The sequence below is a fragment of the Alexandromys fortis genome, unplaced genomic scaffold (genome assembly GCF_014885135.2).
Source record: "Alexandromys fortis isolate MF-2015 unplaced genomic scaffold, M_Fortis_MF-2015_v1.1 scaffold_118, whole genome shotgun sequence".
Lineage (NCBI taxonomy): Eukaryota > Metazoa > Chordata > Mammalia > Rodentia > Cricetidae > Alexandromys > Alexandromys fortis.
The window spans coordinates 3,929,360-3,943,897 of record NW_026068010.1 but is presented as its reverse complement, the minus strand read 5'-3'; the positions used below and the strand labels follow the sequence as shown (position 1 = coordinate 3,943,897).

Sequence of the window (14,538 nt, the reverse complement as noted above, 5' to 3'; positions counted from 1 at the left end):
ACTTTGCCCAGAAAAGCAGCTTCACCAAACTCTGACAAGGCTGGGTTTCTCTATTCTAAGGAAACTCACCTCCCGCCTGCAGCGAGTAGAGCATAGCCTCATTAATTATTTATCTAGCGGTGCCCCGGGAGGAGAAATGAACAAACGCTCTCAGATGCGCACTGGACACCTGTCTTTGAGGCACCACACCTGCCCAGATAGACCCAGAGTGTTCGCCCCAAAAAAAGCACCTGAATTCACATCAACACTCTCATCGACTGGCTGCACCCAACTTGGGATCTTACATCGAGTTCTCCCTATTTTTGTGGATGACAATGGTTAATTTTGAAATTAGGAACATATATACAGTTGAGAACGAAATGATCATGTTAAAAAAAAACACATACATGAACACAACTTATACAGTGCACTTTAGTCTTATTTATTCAAGGACTTAACAAAACTACGATAAAGATGAATTACCTCCATTTTGCAGTGCACTTAATAAGAGAAACAACACCTGGAATCTACAAAGCCCAAATCTTAGAGCAGCCGACTGCTCACTCATGTGAAGTGAATTAATGTTTCCAGGCCTCCTGAGTACCCTTTAGCCAGGGACTTCATTTGCTGTAATGTGTGGCATTCTGGTACCCTGACCTCTTATTGGGCCTCAATTGGATAAACATCGTGTTTCCAGAGAGAAGGGTCATTCATGTCGGCACATCATTATATTGAACTCTATTTGAACAGGGACCAAAGGTGACAAAATTAAAAAGTTCTCAATAGAAAAGAAGACGTTTGTTGCATGCAAACACAGTTCAGTGGTAATCAGACAGTTGTCAGAGCATGAGAATATTTGAATTAATTCATCATGCCTTCTTTTCCCTCCACCCCTTCAAGCATACATACATGTGCGAGAGGTTCTTCATGGACTGGAACATGCCTGGGTTTATGTTTGGAATCTCTATCCTTTCCAGGTCTCTGGAAAATATATACAATGGGTTTAATGTTTTTAGGGCTAAGCTTTGAAATTATTTCATTTTTTGGTTGCATCTTAAAGTTGACGCTTCCAATTCAAATATGAATAAAAATTTCACAGTAGACATTCTGAGAAAATTATCATTAATATAAAAATCTTCTGTAAGTGGGAGCTTTCCTGCTACTTAAATGCAGAATTATGTTCTAATATAACCCTTTGGTGCTATATATTGAAATGGCAGAGCCAGGAGAGTGTGGTTCAGTGGTTGCACACTTGCCCGACAAACACAAGGTTCTGGCTCCCAGCACCAGAAGTGATAAACATACAAACAAACAATCCATAGACCAAATGGCAGTGGTGTCTGATGTAAGTATAACATGATTTGTATACCTTGATTTGATCAACACTGCCATGGAAATTCATTCCATGGTTCATTCCATAGTTAACACTTCTAACTAAAAAACACCATTCAAGTGAGTCCCCTGTGAATCCGGACTTGAATACGCATTTTCCTGGTCTGCACGTCTTTGGAGTGGAACCACAGAGGCAGCGGGAAGAGTCAGATGCTCCCAGATCTTCTTTTACTTCAACCCCAGAGGAAGCATCATTCTTGTCCCTCCAGGCTCTAGAACACATCTTCAAAGGGCTCCAGCAGGCATCCGGACATTTTGAAATTATCTGGGCGCTTCTTAAGGATCTCAGAATCCTTTGGGGCACTGCGAAGGAGGAGCCACAGACCTCTCCCAGAGCAAAGAGGGAAAAGGCTCTGGATAGCGGTGAGATCCTTCTGCTTGCAGCGTGGGCTCAGAAGCTGCCGTTTAAAACCAGGCTTTTATCCTGTTGCTTTCGTCTGATTGGAATCAAGATTTCACAACATTGTTTTGAGTTGCGTTCTCCTTGGCCCAGTGGCTCTTTCACAGAAGAGTCCCCTTGCTCTCTGGACCAGAATCATAACTTGAAGAGATACTGCTACGACAGTGACCCCTGTGGGAAAACACCCCAAGATCTTTCGAACCCCCCTTTCATCTATTCTCCAGCTTTCTCTTTCTCTATCACCATAGACATTTTAGGTGGACTGTGTGACCTCTACAATGTAGAGCCATTATATCTTGGTTGTAAGACAGTGCAATATATGAGTTGATGTCCAGGGTGAAATATGTGTACCAGTGAATTTCAGAAACAGAAATCGGACAGTAAATAAATGTGAGAACAAAGAGAGGAATGTGGACCTAACTGCTCCTACCTCCTTTTGGAAAGGGATCATTCTGGATAGCCTCCCTTTTAGAAATGTGTTCGGTGAACCTAGAACTTTAAGCCAGTCAAGTTCTCTGCCACTGAGCTACATTCTCCAGCACTTTAAATGTCTTCCTACATAGGACTGCCTTTGCACAAGAAGTTGAGTATTTATAATGAAATATGATAGAATTGTCCACCAAAAGAACCATGTCTATAGTCTGAAGTCTGTTGTCGAGTTTAAAAATAACAGGTTAGGGATGAAGAGATGACTCAGTGATTAAGAGCACTGACTGCTCTTCCAGAGGACCCAGGTCCACTTCCCAACCCTCACACAGTGGCTCACAGTCCTCCCTAATTCCATGTCGAGAGATCCGATGTCCTCCCCTGGCCTCCAAATCCACTGACACACATGTCCACATACCTACCTCCAACATAAATATATAATAAGTCTTTAGAATAGTCACAATAATATATTTATAGATTTTGGTTATTTACAGCTTCCTAAGGGTAAAGGCCATGCTACCCACCAGCCAATGCTCACTAATATTGGCTAAAAAACGCTAAATCTTTTGCTAGTTCCCGACAGAAAACTAGTTAACAAAAAGAAATGTGGTGCTGATGATTAGTCTGTGGAAGGAGCTTGGTGTGTTGGAACAGACCTTAGCACGTGGAATGTGGAGGTAGTAGGGTCAGAAGTTTAAGGTCATCCTCAGCAGCACAGTGAGCCTGAGGCTAGCCTGGGCTGTGGGAGACCCTGTCTCAGAAAATCAAACAAAGCCACGATGTCTCAAACAAGAGAAACAAAGCAAAACATCAGTCTTAGGAGTCAAAGAAAAATGTTTTAGATTGAAATAGATAATATAATATGGTTTCTGGTCTGACAAATCAACTTTAGCCAACAGTTGGTCCCCTAGGGGAGAGGAATCACAAAATTTAAGGACTTGGCAGAATTTTTGGTACCAACAGAACCAAAGGTAGTTTAAGCTATAAAATACCAAACAACATCAATTATTTGAATGTTCACCTCTGTGGGATTTTTTCATTTATTAAAAAGCGAAGAAAACCGGGCGGTGGTGGCACACACCTTTAATCCCAGCACTCGGGAGGCAGAGGCAGGCGGAAATCTGTGAGTTCGAGGCCAGCCTGGTCTACAAGAGCTAGTTCCAGGACAGGCTCTAAAACTATAGTGAAACCCTGTCTCAAAACAAAACAAAACAAAACAAAACAAAACAAAAAAAAGAAGTAAAAATAAAATAAAATGAAAATAAATAATAAAATAAAATAAGTGAAGATCAATTTTTATCCTAAAGATTCCCAGGGAGAGAGGATAGAGGAAAAGAAGGAAGTCTTAGAGAATGCATTTTTGCCAATCTTTTTCAAAGCAAAATTGTTACATATTTAATTCTTTGTGAAGGTCATGGGACTAGATTTTCCCTCCAAGTCCAGTCCTCAGGATGGATGCCTACGCAGCTTCAAACACAGATAGAAGCTGCACAATTGAGTGGCCACAGCAGCAACTTTGTACGAGTTAGTTCATAACTGACAGTGGACAGGGACGGTCAGGATTTCCTGGGGATGACTCCTGGGGACTCCTGCTCCAGCCTGAGAAACACCCACTTAGAACCAAACACATCGCTAGGCAAGACAGCCTCGCTACAGTGATAGCCGGCATAATCAGAGAGCTTTACTTACAGAGACTGAAGTTGTTTGAGACTTCCAAACTGGTTCTGGTGGATATACAGAAGAGGATTGGACGACAGGTTCCTTTTTTATCATTAGAGGAGGGGGAGGATAAGTATGGCTGTTAATATTATCTTGGAAGGCTAAGATACGCTCGTTAAATCTGATGATGAGGCAGGGACTTACAGTTTCTGGAGAAGATGCAGGTCGCTGAAAATGTGAGCTGGTAGTTCCGTTATCATATTGCTAGACAAGTCCCTGTTGAAGACAGTGAAAACCAAAAACAGTCACACTGGGGATAAAGGGCATGGGCATCTCTCCCCGCAGTTACCATTTCCCAGTTGATACAAGAAAAGATAAGAATCCAGTTCAATCAGGCCGCGAACTTGCGACACATGCTCGTGAGTCAATGGAGGGATTTTTCCCATCACTGACAGACCGTGTTGCATGAGGCTCATCCAGTTCCTGTCTGGAATCTCCTCTTACCCCTTTGCCAGTACATTCTGGCTCTGGGATCCTTGATTAATTTCCTGTCTTAAGCACACCCTGCTCACATCAACCACCCACGTGCCTGGGATTCCCACTTAGCCCACATATGTCTCTAATCTTTTGGAGGTCGAGACTTGCATCTTCTATTTATTTTGCATTCCATCGAAATGAGTGACAGTCTCTGAGTATCTGCTCAGACAATCTCGAGTGGATAAATTTATATGTTTTAAATACAGCTCCCCAGCTCCCAGCCCCATTACTGGGGTTTGAACCTGGGACCTTGTGCATGCTGGTCAAGTGCTCTGTTACATCCCCTGGTGGTTTAATTACATTCTTATATAGTTCTGTTTTGCACAAGAAAAAAAATGAGTATTTCTAATGGAATATGAAACCATTGTCCAATCTAGAAAGAGTCATAGGGTAGCAGTCACTCTAGAGAGTGCAGCAAAGAGATCTGTTGCAATTGGAGGCACAGATTGGTGGAGGGTCTAAAACATCTCTAAGAAGAGATGATGTTAAAGACGAAACCTGTGCACAATTGCCTAATTAAGTATAAAGCAAAAGATCTTTTTAAAAATGTGTATGGGTGTTTTGCCTGTGTGCGTACTGTGTTGGTGTAGTACTAATCGTCACCAGGAGAGGGCATCAGATACCCCAGAACTGGTGACATTGGTGTGGGCTTCCATGTGGGTACAGGAACCCAGCATGGGTCTTCTGAAGCACAGTCAGTACTCTTAACTGCCGCGTCATCTCTCCAGCTCCTGAAGTATAAGATCCTAACTATTCTTGAGATTTTAATAGATATGGGGGAGCTCAAAATAACTATAGAGGATTTTCCCTAAGAAAGTTGATTTGTAGAAACAGCAAAGGTTATGTTCGGATGTGGTCCAGCTCCTCTGCAGGTCATGTAGAGGAGGTCTGGTCTTTAGTGTTGAGGTTTAGTGTTGCGGATCCTTCAAAAGGAAGCACCTAGTGAGGAATGGTTAGGCCTCTGTGTGCACACCCTCGGAAAATACTGAAGTAGTTTTAAGGGATTCCAGGTAGCTCCTGCACAAGTTAAAAAAGGAAAAAAAAAAAACCGGAAGTCTGACTCCTGACTCTCTTTCACTTCCGGTCTCACCTGACGTGACTCCCTTCGCTCACCAGAGGCTGCACTGATGGATCTGACTGGTCTTGGATTTCCAGCCTTTAGAACTGTGTGGGCTAAGTAAACCTCTTTTTCCATAAAGTCCCAGCCTCAGTTATGTTGTTACAGGCACAGAAAATGGACAAACGCAGAGATATTACAAGACAAGGAAGAAACAAAATAAGAAAAGATAAATGATAAGGTGTGGAGCCATCAGTCTTGGTTATGGAATTAGGAAGTGGCAGACAAAGCCCCAGGACTGGATTTTAGATTTAGTAAAGGAAGAGCAACTTTTAAGGTAAGAGTAAAGCATAGCTCGAGAAACCCATGGTTGGGGTTGTATATCATCTTCAGGAACCCACAAATGATTCAGTATGCATGGAAGACAAAAAGTTATGGGAAAGATGTAGAGGAAATGCAACCGAAAGGGTCCACAGATACAGGATATTAGCATCATTCGCAAGTGTCGAGGTCTTATTTCCCAGAGTGCAGTGGAAGCATTGGAATCACGGAGGATGCTTCTAGAAATGTCACATTCCAGGGACCCAGTCCAGGAGGCTGGAAACCCTCCTTAAATCAGTCTCCTCGGTAATGCTGGCAGTGGAGAACAAGCAGATGAACAGTCACAGTGACAATGGCTGGAGGTAAGGAGTTAGGAGGGGGAGGTGAGGGTGGAGTTAGGAGAGGGAGGTGAGGATGGAGTTAGGAGAGGAAGGTGAGGGTGGAGGAAGGAGTTAGGAGAGGGAGGTGAGGGTGGAGTTAGGAAGGGAGGGGAGGGTGGAGTTAGGAGAGGGAGGTGAGGGTGGAGTTAGGAGAGGGAGGTGAGGGTCGATTGTCCACTCAGTCTCCTCAGAGACTCTAGCAGGGCTCAGGGTCTGAGAAAACTTAGCATCAGCACAGAGTGGAGGGCTAGGAAGCTGACTTCAGGACTTGCTGTTGGGGCCATTGCAATTATTATTAAGATGGAGAATTCTAGCTAAAATGACCACATTTGCAGCAAACTGTTATTTAGTGCTTTACAGGGTGGACTACAGCTAAGTAAGCCATGCTTCCCATGGTGGCACAGTGTTTGCTAGACCAAGAGAGTGCTCAGGAAGGATAAGACAGAGTACACACACGCACCCACGCATGCACACACACACACACACACACTCCACATATGTACATACACACCACATGTACACAATACACAGGCCACACATACATCACCATGCATACACACCACACATGCACACACCACACACACCACACACACCAAACCCCCTACATACATACCACAGACACATATACATCATACACATACATATCACACACACCACATGCACACACACCATACACACATACACATAAATGCACACACACACCATACACACACACACCAGACATGCACACACACGCACACACCACATGCACACACGCGCACACACCCATACCACATATGTCCATACCACATGCACACACACACACCATACACACACATGCGTACCACACATGCACACACCATACACCACACACATACACACTATAAGCCCTCACCATCCCGGGCATCTGCCTCCAGTTTCTCTGCCCCACATCCACATCCTTTCACCAGACAGGAACAGGAGTGAGTCCCCAAGAGGCTCAGTTCTGAGTGAGTCGTCTGCAGCAGTTTGTCACAAAATAACTTAGTTCGAGAATGGAGCATTGCCTATACATTTTTGGATTTTATTTATGATACCCATTAATTTATGGAATTATTATAATTATTTAAAAATACCCTCATTGAGCTATTCTCCTTAGTCCTCCAGAGCCAGGCATAAGAAATGGAGGAGGGTTGCTTAAGACATCAGTGGCCCTTTTAACATCCCCCACCAGCAGGATGGGTCCTGCATCCTACTTGCCGTGGTGTGCCATACCACAGATTTAATTTTCACTTCCAGTCATTCCGTTATGTGGGCAGCAATGAATTCAGGGCAAAAGAGATGTTTTCCAAAGTCTTAAAGTTATAAAACATGTATTTGGACAGAGAGCTATGTGAGGTGTCTGAAAACTTTTCCTCATTGTAGACCTGTCTTCCTGGCCTCAGCTACAGAAGTCATGACCTCTTGGGGACACTAAGAGCAGTCATGCCTCTGGCCAGATATAATCAGCTTACAACACATCAATTACGCCCCGCTTCATCCCGCATCCATTCAGAGTTAGCCATACGAACTATTAGTGAAATTCCAGCCACGGGTTTAACAGGCTCACCCAGCTCCCAACACACGTACACACGAAACTGACCCAAGGGAAGCAGGCAGAGACAGTAGAACAGGCTGCCTCCCTGTCAACCCCAGCGAATGATTTTAATGACTTCAGGACCACGAGGGGTTCCTTACTTGGTTCTGAATATCTAATAGTCTCCAGAAGCTTGATTGCTCCAAGAGGAGAGACAGTGTCCCTCGTCCTTTAGATTGGTGGTCTCAGAAGAGAGCAACTATGTTCTTCCCCGGAGACTATGCTACTTACAGTTCTCCTAAATTTTTTAATGAAGAAAATGTCTTGTTTGGAACAAATCCAATTTGATTTCTAGGCAGAAACCTGTAAAACATGGTGAGAGTTAGCACTGGGGGTTTCTATCTCAGTCACAATCATTCCAGCGGGGAGATGCCACTGCTCCAGGTGCCTTTTAGTAAGCCCCCTTTGAGGGCTCAGCGGGAGCCCGAGCCAGGCAAGACTTCCCCCCTGACGAAAGTCGTACCCAGTCCCTTAGGAAGCACTGCTGGGTGCGCTTCCAGACACCCGAGTGTGGTCTGTGAAGTCACATTTTCTTTGATTTCTGATCATTTTTACAAGTGTCCCCTGTGTTTTTCTCTAGCCACTCGTTCAATCAGCAAGCTTTGCTGTGTGCTTCCTCTCTCCAGAAAACTGCAATTACAAAGCCCACATAAACTAGTTGTGTTTCTTATCTTGCCAAAGCAAATGTGTCAATTGGCCAATTTATCTGCCCTTCCCGCCCCCAGGACAGACACAATCAGTAATCAGAAAAGCCAGTCAGAATCTTTGGCCAGTTGGAATGCGTGAGAGTGCTCCCACTTTCTTCGGGGTGCGTGTGCGCACGCGCGCATGCGTGTGTGTGTGTGTGTGTGTGTGTGTGTGTGTGTGTGTGTGTGTGTAAGACCTAGCTCGATGAGTGTAGCCACTTTTACGAAAAGGATCTTATTTCACGGTAAATAAATACACCCCCCTTTCCACTAGTGAACTTTCACATCAAGGCTGGAAACAAAACAGTACTTTGGAATCCATGGCCAGAATTTCCTTGACTTTCCCCGTCGACAGGGCTGTCTCGTACTTACAGAACCGTGAGCGAGTCGCACGTAAGGAAGGTGGAGTTCGTTAGGTACTTTATTTCATTGTTTGCCAGATCCCTGAAAGCCACGGAGGGAAAACACTTCAAACACCTTTGTATAAACCAGCTGCAAGGGATGCTTTCTGTTGACAGAATAGTTCTGAATTTTATCTTTCCTTCATTCTTTTTTTTTTTTTTTGCCATATATCTTTCCTAATTTTTGTGGAATTTCTATAATTAATATTATGTTTCCTTTTTTCCCCAACTGATGCTAAAATGTAATTAAGAAGAACAACAAAGGGAAGAGCAGCTAATTATTTGGGATGGGAGAGTCCGTCTGGGCTGGGCACTATGCTGTTAGCTATAGGTTTTGGATGGGAGAGTCCGTCTGGGCTGGGCACTATGCTGTTAGCTATAGGTTTTGGATGGGAGAGTCCGTCTGGGCTGGGCACTATGCTGTTAGCTATAGGTTTTGGATGGGAGAGTCCGTCTGGGCTGGGCACTATGCTGTTAGCTATGGGTGGTGTTTTAATAACTCTTCAGTCGTGTGACTACTTGGTACCAGTTGGTGGCTGTTTGGGGGAGCATTTGGAGATATGGTCTTGATGAAGGAAGTATGTCACGGGGGTTGGGCATCGAGGCTTCAAAAACTAGTCACTTAGGATGTGTCCTCTTCTTCCTGTTTGTGGTTCCAGATGTGAGGGAACACTGAGCTGCTGCTCTGGTCCCCTGCTGCCTGCTACCTCCACATTGGCATCACAGACGCCAACCCTCTGGAAATGTAAGAACGCAGTAAACTCTTTCTTTTCTCAGGGGCTGTGGTCGCAGTGTTTTCCCACAGCCACATAAAAGACTAAGATGGTGTAGCCTTGGCTCCATTCCATCCACTCCCATCCCCTAGGCTGGTATTGTCCTGCATGTCTACCACTGCGTTCCTCAGGGTTAGCATCATTGTCGCCCATTCAACAGGTGGGGCAGGCATCTGGGATACTCAGAGATTTAGTTTACAACTTCACATACAGCTGGTGCGTGGCAGAAGAGCCCTTCGCAGTCAGATCTTTCTGAAACCCAGACACTCTTGTGTCCTGTGGCAATCCGGACCACGGTCCACTTCCCTCCCCATGACAGTCAATGTTCGGGTAAAGAGGAAACTCAGGCTAAAGTTGTCTCGCACAGACTGTTCACCAACCTTAGGACATAAATCTTGGTCTGTGATATCAAGGTTTTCTTTCTACACTGGCCCGGGAATGCTAATGCCTCTGTAACACAACTCCAAGTATGGCAGGACCTGACCCCTGAGCCAGGGGAACTTTCTAGAAGTGTAGACTCCCAGACTCCACACCAGACCTGCTGGATCGGAAGCTCCCCTTAGCATTCCCTACTCTTTGAGCTGCTCAGAAATGTCCTTAGAACTCCAAAGAACATGAGCAGGGAGACTCCTTCCTACCAGCTGGATCCTTGGCACATCTGCCATCCTACATGCTCTGGAAAAGCCTTCTGGAACCTTCTGGAATTCTTACTTTTAGCAGTGTGATGAGGCAGGGATGAGAAAAAGCAGGCATTTTTACTAATGTTTCTAATCTCTCTCTCTCTCTCTCTCTCTCTCTCGTGTGTGTTCAATTCCTACGCTTTTTTGACACTAGGTCTCAAGGAGCTCACGTTGGTCTCAGCCTCTCTGGACTTGAGATTAGCCTTGCTCTCCTGATCTCTTCCTTTTCCACCTCACATGTACTGGTACTAGAAGATTACACCCTTCTAGCACCCTCATGTTGCTCCCTGGTCTTGAACTCTCTGGACAGCAAAGGAGGGCCTTGAACTCCTGATCCTTCTGCCTCTTGCCTCCGGAGGGATGGGACTGCAGGTGTGAGCTACCAAAGCCTGTGACTAATTTTTGATGAGTTTTATTCTCATGGTTTTCAGATAATCGTTTCTGTGGTTTTTAATAGTAGCACACTTACATGAAACCTCTATTTCTTAGAGTCCTTTGGTGAGAGATGTAGAAATAAGCACATGGAAATTAGAGTCAGCAAATCAACACAATCCCACCTCATAGTTCAGAGCCTGGGAAAGCTGAAATACTGACATTCTTTTGATTGACAGGGACCCAGTCACCTATTTGACCCGAGAAGAGCTATGGCGGTGATGTATGTTTTTGATGACCATGACAACCTTGGGTTTCTGTAGGAAGTCAGGGAGGTGTATCTGGCAGGGAATAGTGGGTGGTGGTGGCATCATGACCCTCCTAAGCAGGTAGTAGTGACAAGGCAAGAAAGAGTGGGAGTGGCTTAGTTCATCTATGTACTGAGGGTTTACTGATCACCGATCACGTGGTGGGCATGGTCTCAGACCTGATGGGGCATGGTAGATCCCTTTGAGGGGTGGTGGAAGCGCACAGGCATCCATGGAAGCTGGACAGTGTGTGGTACGGCATCCTGGAGGTGATGCTTCAGTGGACATTGGAAGGGATGAGGGAGAAAGACTTTCCCAGCTTCAAGAAGCTCATGAGCCTAGAGATGGGTGTAGAATTGGGGTTTACCACACCTAGACAGAAGGGCATGTGGAGGAAGTGGGGTTAGAAAGCACAGACGGGCAAGGGATGGGCAATGCCGAGAGAAATGCTTAAGGGATAATAAACAGAATTAGTAATAAGGAATAATAAGAAGCCCTTTTGCATCGTACACATGCAGTGACTTTGAAATATGTCCCTTCTCAGCACTGGCTGTTTGTCAGTTTGGTTGGACCAAGTAAGAGGAACAAACCAAGTTAAAGTGGACTCAGGGGACTAGGCTGGGTGTTAAAAGAAAGACCAGAAAATTGCAATGTCAGGGGAGGGGTTGCGATGAGGTTGGCGGGAGACGGCTGAGCACCACCTTACACATCTGGGGACACTCCGAGGACTTTCTTGTTTATTTTAGTTTTCAAAGAGTCGTGTATTTTTATGTAACAAGTAGGAGTGTCTTGCCTGTATTTATGTCTGTATAGCATGTGTCCAGTGCCTGCGGAGGGCATCCGATCTCCTGGAAATGGAGTTACAGGTGGTTATGAACTGCTGGGACCTGAACCCATGACCTCTGGAAGAGCAGCCAGTGCTCTTAACCACTGAGTCATCCCTTCAGTCCCCTTTTTTGTTTTTGCTTTTTTGGGTTTTTTTTGGGGGGGGCAGAGAACTCACTATGTAACCCAGGCTCGGCTTAAATTCTCAATCCTCCTGCCTCAGCCTCCCAAGTGCTGTGCTCCAGCTGTTCTCAAATGGCATTTTATCATTTTATCTCACAAAATTGTGTAAGGTCATTTTCATTCAAGTGTATAATGTACTTTGAGCACACCCACCTGACCCTCTCCTACCCTACCCTCTCCCTACAGGGTCTTTAAAAACAGGAAGTAACAATAGACTTGGGTTTGGTAGAGACATCTTAGATAGATTTTAAAGAAAATTACAAACTCAATTTGTGGCTACCTCCTTCATCCTAGCATCCAACAAGTTCAATCCCTAACAAATACTCACATCCAGTTGAGTTGAGGCATCTGGGCACACAGACGTTCAGGAAGGCCTTCTAGCTGGTTACTCACCATGGACCTCCGCACAGAGAAAACGACAATTAGATACAAAATGATTAAGCCACATCGAAGAGAGGAGTTTTTCTCTTTGACCATTTTGAAAACTGTCTTCTGTAATTTCTATTTCAGGATGAAGACTTTGTATATAAGTGTGCCTTCCAAACAGTGCTTTAAGTGTGTGTGTGTGGTAAGGCCTAAGGGCCGGGTGCCACCAGTCTTTGGCTGTGCGTGTACAGCGTACATCCGAAAGCAAATTATTGCTCAGTTTAATTTTATGAGGTAAAACTAAAGCAAGAAGCAGACAGTAACTGTGAAGTGCACGATCGTTTTCCTTGTGTACTGCGAGCCTGCAATGATTTCCAGCACCATTAGGTTCTCAAGATGTCTTCTTGGGGATGCATTAATCATTTATAGCATGAAAAAAACACACTGAAAACTGCATTAAATCTAAGATATGACAGGAAGGGGAGTTATCGAGAGCAAACAGTTCATGAGCATGCTAAGATCCATGATTAATTTATGATGCTGTAGTCCCTTTGATAAATGGACCAGGCATGATGTCACATCACCCAGTGTAAAGGGCCACAGCAACACCTTGCCTGTTCGTCATCCTAGGATATTGGAAGCACAGCTATGAAAACATCTGTCAGTAGGGCCCATATTTGGAGTTTTCTTTGGTTATCTCTGGGAGAAAGCAGATTTCCTTTAGTGAGAATGGAGCTGGAAAGATGGCTCAATGGTTGGGAGCACTGACTGCTCTTTCAGAAGGCCCTGGTTCAGTTGCCGGCATCAATATGGCAGTTTGCAACCACCTGTAACTCTAGTTCCAAGGGATCGAATGCCATCCTCTGGCCTCTATGGGCACTGCATGAACATGGTGCGCAGACAAACAGGCAGGCAAAAATACTCATACACAAAGAAATAAAATTAAACAAATCTCTTAAAAAGGAGTTGGACCCTGCTCCTGTGAGGTTCTATTACATAGTTTAAGTAGGATGCTGGGAAACAGAAACAACTCCTTGATCAACCAGTGCTCATAGAAACATGACTTGGTGCTTTAGGAAGGGACAGGAGATAAACAACGCCGAGCAGGAAGCTTAGGCTACATAGCACAATGGGTCCAGCTGTTGCCTTTGACATAGCAACAGTAACTACAATTGGTCCAGCTGTTGCCTTTGGCTTAGCAACAGTGACTCCAATCGGTTCAGTTGTTAACTTTGACTTAGCAACAGTAACTACCGCCTGAAGTTCAGCAAAGACAGGCTTGATGTTTTCTGACACATGTTCTCAAGGGCAAGGGTGCCGAAAGAGGGATGGATACTTACAAGAAGAACAAGGAGCTTAATCCAGTAAAGGACCTCTGCGAGACTTTGCTGATTGGATTGTCGTCTAAAATTCTGACAAGACACACCAAAATGTTTCCAATGTTAGAGACATTCCTGAACTAGACCCCGGGAAAATATAAAAAGAGCACGAGAAATCTGCCTCTCCCATTGCCTGGCCCACTCCTTCCTCAGGGGGCACCGGTGTCTTTGCTCTCATTCAAAGAGTGGGAGGACACTGTTTTCTCCAAGTTCCTGGCGCTCTTCTTGTAGTGCTTACCTAGTTGGAATGGCTTTCTCTCTGCACCTGCCTGAGGAGCCCTGACTGGATGAAACGGCCTCCACAAGCACCCTGCCTGCTGGTTGGCTGAATGGAGGGGGATTCGCACACTCGCCCTCGAATAGCATAACAGCTATGAACTATTCCCTTCTAGATGCTAGAAGGGGGGATCTCATGTCCTCATCACAGAGAAGAAATAACACGTGATTGAAGAAGCCGATGTGTTGAACCAGATTTAAACATCGCCCAGTGTTTGCATATGTTGGAACATCACACAGTACCTGCTACTATGAACAACTTCAATGTTTTTATGTATCAGGTAGGAAAATTAGAAGATGCACTCCCTTAATGACTGGTTAGATGGGTTATCTTTATCATGAGCTAATTTTTCTGTTCATGAAAACACTATGAATTTTTTCTTTTACTTAAAATGTTTGTATTAAATTATTATGAATTTCATACAGTGTATTTTGATTACATTCCTCCCCCTCTTCCAACCTTCCCCAGATTCACCTCTCCCTTCCATACCTACCCAAACTCTATTCCAGTCCAGTATGTACTGCCTGTGTACCCTCTGGTGTG

General features: G+C 44.7%; 1 protein-coding gene across 1 annotated transcript in view; it reads right to left on the bottom strand.

The window, feature by feature from the left end:
* The window catches only part of Rxfp2 (relaxin family peptide receptor 2), a 57,282-nt gene that overhangs the window by 10,735 nt on the left and 32,009 nt on the right, over positions 1–14,538 (bottom strand). Inside the window, exons 8-14 of the mRNA XM_050161967.1 lie at positions 13,680–13,751; positions 12,302–12,373; positions 8,804–8,875; positions 7,977–8,048; positions 4,061–4,132; positions 3,887–3,958; positions 889–960 (exon numbers count right to left, since the gene is read on the bottom strand). Of these exons, the coding sequence (XP_050017924.1) occupies positions 889–960; positions 3,887–3,958; positions 4,061–4,132; positions 7,977–8,048; positions 8,804–8,875; positions 12,302–12,373; positions 13,680–13,751 (504 nt within the window). The remainder of the gene's footprint in view (positions 1–888; positions 961–3,886; positions 3,959–4,060; positions 4,133–7,976; positions 8,049–8,803; positions 8,876–12,301; positions 12,374–13,679; positions 13,752–14,538) is intronic.